The 11,409-nt window shown below is 38.7% G+C and overlaps 1 protein-coding gene across 1 annotated transcript; it reads right to left on the bottom strand.

The window, feature by feature from the left end:
• Positions 1-1,795: 1,795 nt before the first annotated feature.
• Positions 1,796-10,588, bottom strand: LOC111952916 (uncharacterized). Its single transcript, XM_023971934.2, has 5 exons — positions 10,377-10,588; positions 6,689-7,024; positions 6,175-6,333; positions 2,731-2,768; positions 1,796-2,510 (listed from the first exon to the last, which is right to left on the bottom strand). The coding sequence occupies exons 1-5, from the start codon at positions 10,435-10,437 to the stop codon at positions 2,313-2,315; spliced, it is 792 nt and encodes a 263-aa protein (XP_023827702.1). The 5' UTR covers positions 10,438-10,588; the 3' UTR covers positions 1,796-2,312.
• Positions 10,589-11,409: the final 821 nt, after the last annotated feature.

The following is an 11,409-nucleotide window of genomic DNA, read 5'->3' as shown; positions in this document are numbered from 1 at the left end:
ATGAACATTTTTGAACATCTTGGCATAGTTCTGTTATAATCTCCACCCGGCACAGCCAGAAGGGACTGGCCACCCCTCATAGCCTGGTTCCTCTCTAGGTTTCTTCCTAGGTTTGGCCTTTCTAGGGAGTTTTTCCTAGCCACCGTGCTTCTACACCTGCATTACTAGCTGTTTGGGGTTTTAGGCTGGGTGTCTGTACAGCACTTCGAGATATTAGCTGATGTACGAAGGGCTATATAAAATAAAATTGATTGAAATTGATAGACATGCTTAGTTTTCCACCACAAAACAAAAATGGACACAAAGAGAAGAACCAGAAAACCTGCTTTTACACTATGACATTGTGTTGGTTTGTTTAGATTTTAAAAGAAAAGGGATAGTTTCACCATAATAAAATGAGAGTTCAGTTCAACAGGGTTGACATTAAAATGAGGGACAGACGTAAATGAATCACTAATCACATTAATAAATAAAATCTTCAGAAATGACTTTGTCAAAGCAACAAAATAACTATGATGGTGAAATCTTGGAGACATTTTGGAGTTAAGTGGGTTAACATCATGAGATGAACAAAGATTTATGAAATGCGATTTGTGTTTAGTGCTATTAAAATACACTACCGTTCAAAAGTTTGCGGTCACTTAGAAATGTCCTTGTTTTTGAAAAGAAAAGCACATTTTTTGTCCTTAAAATAACATCAAATTGATCAGAAAAACAGTGTAGACATTGTTAATGTTGTAAATGACTATTGTAGCTGGTAATGGATGATTTTTTATGGAATATCTACATAGGCGTACAAAGGCCAATTATCACCAACCATCACTCCTGTGTTCCAATGGCAAGTTGTGTTAGCTAATCCAAGTTTACAATTTTAAAAGGCTAATTGATCATTAGAAAACCCTTTTGAAATGATGTTAGCACAGCTGAAAAATGTTGTACTGATTAAAGAAGCTATAAAACTGGCCTTCTTTAGACTAGTTGAGTATCTAGAGCATCAGCATTTGTGGGTCTGATTACAGGCTCAAATGGTCAGAAACAAAGAACTTTCTTCTGAAACTCGTCAGTCTATTCTTGTTCTGAGAAAAGAAGGCTATTCCATGCGAGAAATTGCCAAGAAACTGAAGATCTTGTACAACGCTGTGTACTACTCCCTTCACAGAACAGCGCAAACTGTCTCTAACCAGAATAGAAAGAGGAGTGGGAGGCCCCGGTGCACAACTGAGCAAGAGGACAAGTACATTAGAGTGTCTAGGTTGAGAAACAGACACCTCACAAGTCCTCAACTGGCAGCTTCATTAAATAGTACCCGCAAAACACCAGTCTCAACATCAACAGTGAAGAGGCAACTCCGGAATGCTGGCCTTCTAGGCAGAGTTGCAAAGAAAAAGCCATATCTCAGACTGGCCAATAAAAATMTAAGATTAAGATGGGCAAAAGAACACAGACACTGGACAGAGTAACTCTGCAAAAACATTGCCTAATAGCAATTGCCAGTGATACATTCAAATTAAAATCCTCCAAATCCTCCATGCTTCGAGGCGTCAGCTAGACCGATCGTGTCAAGATTACAGCACTTGATYCACTGCATTTGTCTGGAAAGCTGTTACATTAGAGCCATTGAAAATCTAAAAACAACATCCGTGAAAGAGCTCAATTAGATCAGAATGTAATCCGTGCGATATGATCACCTATTATACAAAATCATTTCTTTGAAACTTGATTTTCCCAGTATACATGTATGTCAATCATTGTGAATTTCAAACCATTGAGGGATACAAAAAAAAAATAACATCTGTCAAGTAAACTCCGTTTAATGAGAACTTAGTTGGATTGCAGAGGCCCATGCTAATTATTTTGTAAAATCCCCCCCAGATACTTCTGGTAATCCAAATAGTGTCAGAGTAAACAAACAACATAACACTCTGTGAAAACAATAACCTATTACAAGTGTGTTTATCCGTGCAAAACCCCACCGGAAATTTTACACGCAATTAATGTTCCATGACTTTATAATTTTTTTAATTTTTTAAAAAACATGTTAAAATTCTATTTGTGTTACAGTCAAATGGGTTACTGTATCTACAACGTTTTTTTTTTTTTTGTATTTCCAGTAGGGTACAGTCACGCATAGCCGCACAGGGAGGGTGTTTTTATTAATATAGGACTAAGTATTTCCATTCTTACGGTATCTATCACCTCAGAGTGACACATCAACCGCAGCATCATTCTCTTAGCACCTGTTCCATATGTTGATGCCATCCAGTTCAAATCAAGCAACGCTGTTTGTATTTAATAGAGTTTGAGTTGACTCACTATCTCCCATATGACACCCTTTGTTGTGGGGGAAAGGTGATTGCAGCATATTCCACTGTCTCTGCAGACCTTACCACTCCTCCCTCCCTCTCCCTCCCATGCGTGTTCCCCTCTTCTCCATTGGYTCTACTGTTGAAGTCCAGCACACCGTATTCTACAGAATACACAGACATGGAGGTGGATGCCTCTCCTGACCCCTGAAAATGTATACAGTATGCATTTTATAWAAACAGAACCTTTGCAATTTATTGGATTTGATCTAATAAATCTGTCAAAATACAAACAGTGAAGCATAATTTTATTTAAACTTTGTATTAGGAATTTGTCTTATGGTTGTTGCTAAGCAAATTTGTCAAAATTCTAACAAACCAAAGAATGGCCAGGACTCTGAGAGACACTTATAGAGTGTGATCTTACCTGTTGCTTGGCCTTGAGGTTCTCTTGCTGGTCCCCTTCTGGACACAAGATAAATATTTTACTATGTGTTAATCATAGACAAATGATCCTGCATTTTGTKACTTATCTTAAACTCCTCTGGGTACATTGACTTCAATACAAAACCTAYGAGGCTCGTGGTTCTCAGCCCCTTCCATAGACTTACAAAGTAATTATGACAACTTCCGGAGGACYTCCTCCAGCCTATAAGAGCTCTTGCAGCATGAACTGAAGTGTTGTCCACCCAATCAAAGGATCAGATAATGAATCTAGTACTGAAAGCATAAGCTACAGCTAGCTAGCACTGCAGTGTATAAAATGTGGTGAGTAGTTGACTCAAAGATAAAGAAAGCCAATAGTTTAACAGTTTTGAACAAATACATTTCCAAAATGAAGGAGAAGAAATAGGGAAATGGAGAGAGAGAGTGTCATTTTTTTTCACWTTCAGCCTACTAAAACAKCCTGCACAAACAGAGGTATGCTATGTTAGCTAGCTGGCTGCACAACACTGGAAGTCAAGGTAAGCTTTTGGTATAACTAATTTATTGCAGCTGGTGTAACTGCTTACTGACTGTACACTAATGTTACTGCATGATTGTAGCGGGTTTACTAATACGTTAGTTCTATTAGCTATGCTGACTATGACATTACTTTAGCTAATATGGTGACAATGTAGTGTAGCGGTTTGACTTGGAAAGGTTTTTTCACCTGGTCAAATACAGCTGATGTGTTGTGCATTGAAGTCSACAAGCGAAGGGAAGAGGTGAGAGAAGGAGAGCGCATAGGACGTGGCTTCCATGAAAGTGAACTGTGTTTACGCGTGATTCATTCATCAGATTCTGTTGAAAAACYTTTTTTAAACGGAAGCAAATGGAACAAAACGGGGCTAAACATACCTGAATTTATCCAATAGAAACTCTTGAAACTCTTGTTTATACTAATGATTACACCCTACATCAGCTACATGCAGGCAAGTCTGTCACTGTCTGTCACATCAAATTTGTCTCTCGACCTGTGTGCACTTACGTTGTAAACTTTCGTTTATAGCCTAGGTTGTAGCAACCTCATGATGGGGCATAGGGAAAATTAGAGTATAGCCTAATTCTATCAATGTTACATTGAACTGGGTGAATGGAATTTGAATGAGAGTCATCTGATATGCTGAAATAGAAATAAGGCCAATGTTCAAGAAGAAAAAAACATAAAAAAACATCCTCCCTCATCTTAAACGGCACCAACCACCACTGATACAAGATGATATAAGATCATGGCCTATAGTATTAAGGGTTGAAGATGGGTTATTCTATTCATATCCAAGGATTTTAGTTGTCCAGATCATCTTTGCAGTGTTGTGCTGCTTGTATCTGCAATCAATCTGAGTCAGTGACACTTTTCCTCAAAGTCAGATGAAGTCGCTGGGTGGAAAGATAGCCTTTTCTGCTGGTACATAGTAGTGCTTGAGAATGCATTTGTTCAAGGAGGTACAAAACATGACATGTGGGGGGGATACCAAAAAACACATCAAAGAAACATGATGCTCTGTTTTTAAGTGTGTCAGGAGAAAAGCAAACGAGAGTTTGAGACAGCATTTGTGAAAACAAACAGTGTGCAATTTTTCTCCCTGTCTCTGTGCTAATTTGAATTCTCTGTGTAGGTGGTTATTTCCTCTGGTTAAAGGAGGCTCATATCAAAGTGCGTGAGTCATGCATGTGAAACTGCAACAGTGGCTCATTCGAAGGGTTGTATTTCATCTCACTACAAGGTTTCCATCCAGCATTTTCATGCAAGTAAAGTACATGTCTGATAAAAAATGTCACGACAGGCCTGATGGAAAGCGCAAATTTGTCAGTTTTACAAATGTCGACAATACAAAATACGCTACGTATAGTGGGATCTTTAAAATTAATTATGCAAAAAATGGCAGTGGAAATGCTTTTATGCACAAATGTTGATATAATAACCATCATAGTGAAGTAAACTTGGAGTCACACAATGATACGTATGTGGTCCTCCCACTACCAGTGGGTTCATTTAGCTATTATATTTTGAAATGTAGTACTCCATTAGGTATAACAAAATCTATGGAACTTTGCCATTACTACTATACAAAACTATCTCCATACACTACTTCCATTCATTTGGATTGGTTACCTTCAGACGATTCCCATTAAACTTGTGGGGGTCGTAGAGCAAAATGAAGAACACCATCATTTTCGTGAGAGTCTCCCCTTTCCGCAGTGTGGTCATATTAGTTTGTAGCTCAGACGCTACAGATGTTTTTGTGAGAAGAGTACTGACGGATTTCATTTCATTATTATAATCTCCCCAATTTCGATCTTGTCTCATCACTGCAATGGGCTCGGGAGGCAAAGGTGGAGTCACGAGTCTTCCGAAACATGACCCGCCAAACCACGCTCCTTAACACCCGCCTGCTTAACCCGGAAGCCAGCCGCACCAACGTGTCGGAGGAAACATTATTCAACTGATGACCGGGGTCAGCCTGCAGTTACCCGGCCCGCCACAAGGAGTCACTAGAGCGCGATGAGCCAAGTAAAGCCCCCCCCCCGCGGCAAAACCCTCCCCTAACCCGGATGACGCTGGGCCAATTGTGCGCTGCCCTATGGGACTCCCGATCACAGCCGGGATCGAACCCGGGTCTGTAGTGACGCCTCTAGCTCTGTGATGCTCCCTCCGTTAGCGAGGGAGGAGTCTTCACTTTCTTCCTTTGCACAAAGGTAATCACAATTGTTAACAGCATTTCTCCCAGAAGTAAAACAGGAAATGACAAACTTCCGCAAGATAATTTTACTTTTGGTTAATTTGATTACGCACAGCGTTTTATCTGCAAAATATTAATTGGATGGAAACACATCTCTGATGAGAAAATGCGCATACTTTTTTAATGCGGATTTGAGAATATTTGCATTTCAAATCTATCACCAATTGGATGGAAACCGAACTACTGATGCTCCCCCTCCCCCCGCTATTGATTTCAGCTCCCTTAAGAATTACTCCATTTGTCAGTTTGATCAAGCAGAATGATTGGACTGATTTCAGACTGTAAAGCTATGTTTCAGATAATAAACACATATCTTTGATCCAGGTGTCGACATCAAGTGCAGAAAGAAAGAAGTCGATGGACAAGAACCAAGGCCTTAATCTAACTGGATTGCATAGAATTACAACTATAAGAGATACTATGGTATCAGTGGAGGCTGCTGAGGGGAGGACGGCTCATAATAATGTCTGGAACATAAGCAAATGGAATGGCGTCAAACACATGGAAACCATGCGTTTGATGTTGTTGATACCTTTTCACAAATTCCGCTCCAGCATTACCACATGCCCTTCCTCCCTAATTAAGGTGCCACCAACCTCCTGCTTATGATATGTATGGTTAGGGATAATGATAGGCCTCTTCAATACCTGGGCTCCTTTTGTAGGTCCAGCAGAACCAACCAAGCAGTCCGATTAACAGAGCTATGATGGATACCCCCAAAACAGCAAAGATGATCAGGACATAGACATTGTTGGCGTTTCCACTGTCGCTGATATCATCATCGTTAGAGGTGCATGATGGGGATTCTGGAATAGAAAATGGCTCCTTAGGTGAAACTAGATGAGACAGTAAATGAAGGTAAAGCAGAGTAGGGTCATGCTGTCTAGAACATCAATCTTCAAGGACCACAATGTTGACCAAAGGCTTTAAAGGTCCATAGTTAGCTCATTTAAAACAGTTGCTTGGGTTGGTTTTGAATTTTTAACAGATAGTACTTGTAAAAAGGTTGTACATTTTGCTGGGTACAATACAGGCTGGACGGACAATGCTTTAATATAAATAAAAAACGTAATGTGACGTATAATGAAAACCCTTGTGCTTGACATTGACTTAGAATAGTTATAGACATTACACTGTGAAGAGAGCGATCTTATAGCCTACCTGTGGTGTAACCATCCGATTGAAGGATAAGCGACACCTCATTGCTTTTTAGCATGGGAGGATCTCTATTGATTTGGAACAACGTGATCCAATATGTTCCGTTGTCAAATGATGTCAGATTTTGGATGAAGAAAGAGAACTCTTTATTCTCAGAGATGCAGAGGTGGCTTTGTGAGCAACAGCTGTGCACATCATGATTACATTCACCGATCTTTTTAGAACTTTTGTAAAGACTAATTGACCGATTACCAGATGCTMTGAACGTGTTCTGAAATGAGAAGCGGATGGTGATATCATGACCTATGATTCCTACCACTTTATCTGCCCAGTTGTGTCCTGAAAAAGAGAGAGGAAGTTGTCAACAAGTTAGGACATGACCTGATGATTTAGGTACACAAGATGTTTTTTTTTTGTTCTATAACTTCAATCTCCACTTGATAGCATAACACACATATTGTAAATTAATATTGTAATGAACCTTTAACATCTTTMACTTTTAATCAACAAAAAAAAACTATGTTCTATATTACTAATTTTATACTTAATTTAATTTAATATAATTCATATTTTAGTCATTTAGCAGACACTCTTATCCAGAGCAACTTACAGTTAGTGCATTCATCTTAAGATAGCTAGTTGAGACAACCACATATCACAGTCGTAGTAAGTACATTTTTCCTTWAATTAAGAAGTTATCAGCAAAGTCAGTGCTAGTAGGAAAAGAGAAGTACAATATACTTCATCAAATATACACAGTGTTGTATATATTTTCATCACTGTGCATACAGTATTGTTTATATTTCCTGTATATTTGTCTTATCCCAGGAACCCAGTTTTCATTGACTAGAGATATGATCCACAAATATTCCTTGGACAAAAATGTCTTCATAGAGATATATTACAAAAATTAGAATGCCTTTTAGAAGGTGTGAGAGTGTCTTCAGAAAGTATTCATACCCCTTGACTTATTCCACATTCTGTTGTGTTACAGCCTGAATTCAAAATTGATTGAATAGATTTTTTTTCTCAATCATACCCTGAAATGACAAAGTAAAAACATGCTTTTAGAAATGTTGGCAAATTTATTTAAAATGAAATACAGAAATATCTACTTTACGTAAGTATTCACACCCTTGAGTCAATCCATGTTAAAATRCCATTTGGCAGCGATTACAGCTGTGGTCTGTCTGGGTAAGTATCTAAAAGCTTTGCACAACTGGATTGTACAATATTTGCACATTGTTATTTTTCTTTATTCTTCAAGCTCTGTCGAGTTGGTTGTTGATCATTGCTAGACAGCCATTTCCGATTATTGCCATAGATTTTCAAGACGATTTAAGTCAAAACTGTAATTAGGCCACTCAGCAACAATCAATGTCATCTTGGTAATCAACTCCAGTGTACATTTGGCCTTGTGTTTTAGCTTATTGTCCTGCTGAAAGGTGAATTTGTCTCCCAGTGTCTGTTGGAAAGGAGGCTGAACCAGGTTTGACCTGTGCTTAGCTCTATTCCGTTTCTTTTTACCCCCCAAAAAACTCCCGATGACAAGCATACTCATAACATGATGCAGCCACCACCATGCTTGAAAATATGAAGTGGTACTACTCAGTGATGTGTTGTGTTGGATTTTCCCAAGAAATTACGCATTGTATTCAGGACATAAAGTGAATTGCTTTGCCACATTTTTTTGAAGTTTTACTTTAGTGTCTTATTGCAAAACAGATGCATGTTTTAGAATATTTGTGTTCTGTAAAAGCTTCCTTTTTACTCTGTCAATTAGGTTAGTATTGTGGAGTAACTACTATGTTGTTGATCCATCCTCAGTTTTCTCCTATCACAACCATTAAACTCTGTAACTGTCACCATTGACCTCATGGTGAAATCCCTGAGCAGTTTCCATCCTCTCTGGAACTGAGTTAGAAAGGATGCCTGCATCTTTGTAGTGACTGGGTGTATTGATACACCATCCAAAGTGTCATTCATAATTTCATCATGCTCAAAGGAATATTTGCAACAAGGCACTAAAGTAATACTGCAAAACATGTGGCAAAGCAATTCACTTTTTTGTCCTGAATATAAAGTGTTATGTTTGGGGCAAATCCAATACATCAAATTACTGAGTACCACTCTCCCTATTTTCAAGTATAGAGGTGGCTGCCTCATGTTATGGGTATGCTTGTAATCGTTAAGGACTGGGTAATATTTCAAGATAAATAGGGAAACAGAATGGAGGCCAAATGCACAGGCAAAATCCTAGAGGAAAACCTGGTTCAGTCTGAGTTTCACCAGACACCGGGAGATGAATTCACCTTTCAGCAGGACAATAACCTTAAACACAAGGCCAAATCTACACTGGAGTTGCTTACTAAGAAGAGGACASTGAATGTTCCTGAGTGGCCTATTTTCAGTTTTGAATTAAATCTACTTGAAAATCTATGGCAAGACCTTAAAATGGTTGTCTAGCAATGATCAACAACCAATTTGACAGAGCTTGAAGAATATTGAAAATAATCATGGGAAATGTTGCAGAATCCAGATGTGGAAAGCTCTTAGAGACTTGCCCAGAAAGACACACAGCTGTAATCGCTGCCAAATGTGCTTCAACAAAGTAGTGACATTACAGAGTATTTTGTGTAGATCGTTGACAACAAATAGAAATGAAATAAATTTTATCCCACTTTGTAACACAACAAAATGTGGAAACAGTCAAGGTGTAAATACTTTTGGAAGGCACTGTAATTGTATGTGTGGGCTACAGAGATGAGGTAGTCATATAAAAATCATGTTAAACACTATTATTGCACACAGAGTCCAAGCAACTTGTTAGGCACATWTTTACTCCTGAATTTATTTAGGCTTGCCATAACAAAGGGGTTGAATACTTATTGACTCAAGACATTTCATCTTTTCATTTTTATATTAATTTGTWAAAAWATGTCTAAAAATATAAATCCACGGGTATTGTGTGTAGGCCAGTGACACAAATCTCAARTTAATCKATTTTAAATGCAGGCTGTAATACAACACAATGTAGAAAAAGTCAAGGGGTGTGAAAACTTTCTGAAGGCACTGTATATAGGCCTACTGTACCCCAATTCAAATAAWGGCTATGGAGAACTTTTGTCACCTTGTCACATATTCCACAAGCAAAAAGTCACAAAAACATTGGGCTTAATTATACAGCCCATTTCGCCACTATGGCCTATGTTATTGCCTTAATTCCCTTATCCTACCTCATTTGCACACACTGTATATATACTTTTTTTCTATTGTATTATTGACTGTATGTTTTGCTTTACTCCATGTGTAACTCTGTGTTGTTGTATGTGTCGAACTGCTTTGCTTTATCTTGGCCAGGTTGCAATTGTAAATGAGAACTTGTTCTCAACTGGCCTACCTGGTTAAATAAAGGTGAAATAAAATAAAATGAAATAAAAATACCATCTTGGTTGTTCAGAGACATACCATACATACTCTGTGCTAGTGAGTATCACCACCTCTGACCTGTGAGTTCGATGATAAAGAGTTGGGTTACTAAAGTTCCTTTTCCTATAGTTTAAGTCATAACTTTTACAGATCAGGAATTTATTAGAAATAATAATCCTTCAACATTTGATCCGAACATACACAGTCACTGCCATTCTAGTAGGCTACATCTACAGTACATAGACAGAGGAAGATGGCCTACCGTTGAACAGCACGATGAGGACAACCAGTAATAGAGGCTTTGAGCTAGAGTAGTAGAACATGATACACGAGGACTGGATCACAAGAATGGAGCTTCTATATCCTTGGCTTCTATCCTTGGCCTAAATTATGTGTCTGCRCCGTCTGTCTCCACTCGTCTAACGCCTGATCTGTTTCTTCTTTTCCTCAAACTTGAGCTCATAGTAAAGAGAGAAATGCTGACAGGAACTAGCTTGAACCCATATGTATGTGCAACTTCAAGCACCTCCTGTGAACAAAGGCTTCAAAGGGGTTCTGGGACTTGTGGTGCAGACTTGTGAGTGTGTCAAGCGTGCCAATAAAAGTCAGAATAATGTTTCAGTTAAAGAGATAGTTCACCTTAAAAGAAAAGTAGCCTATGTCAGACATTGCCACACCCTGACCTTAGAGAGCCTTTTTATGTCTCTATTTGGTTTGGTCAGGGTGTGATTTGGGGTGGGCATTCTGTTTAGTTTTCTATGTTTCTTTATTTCTATGTTTTGGCCGGGTATGGTTCTCAATCAGGGACAGCTGTCTATCGTTGTCTCTGATTGGGAATCATACTTAGGTAGCCCTTTTTCACTCCTTTCAGTGTGGGTAGTTAACTTTGTTTGTGGCGCTAATGCCCTGTAAGCTTTACGGTTGTTTCTTTCGTTTGTTGTTTTGTTGGCGACATTGTAAATAAAAAGGGAAATTTACGCTCACCACGCTGCACCTTGGTCCTCTTCTTCCGACGGCCGTGACAGACATTGTCACACCTCACAACTGTTTTGGAACCAAAGCCAAGCTGGGTCCATGCCACAGCACCTYTGAGCCAATCAAATTGTAAGAAATAAAGAATGAAAGTATTCCAAGACACTTCTGATATATCAAAACATATATTTTCATGAGTACCACTTGCATAAACAGTAAGCATGACATTAGATGAGGTAATCAGATGCCAAAACAGCCGTTTGAAGCTTACTGGAGATRCTATGAGGACATGTCAGAGAGAGAGTTGTCGGTGGTCTACAGTA

Source organism: Salvelinus sp. IW2-2015, linkage group LG26 (genome assembly GCF_002910315.2).
Source record: "Salvelinus sp. IW2-2015 linkage group LG26, ASM291031v2, whole genome shotgun sequence".
Classification (NCBI taxonomy): domain Eukaryota; kingdom Metazoa; phylum Chordata; class Actinopteri; order Salmoniformes; family Salmonidae; genus Salvelinus; species Salvelinus sp. IW2-2015.
This window is presented reverse-complemented; position numbering and strand designations above follow the sequence as displayed.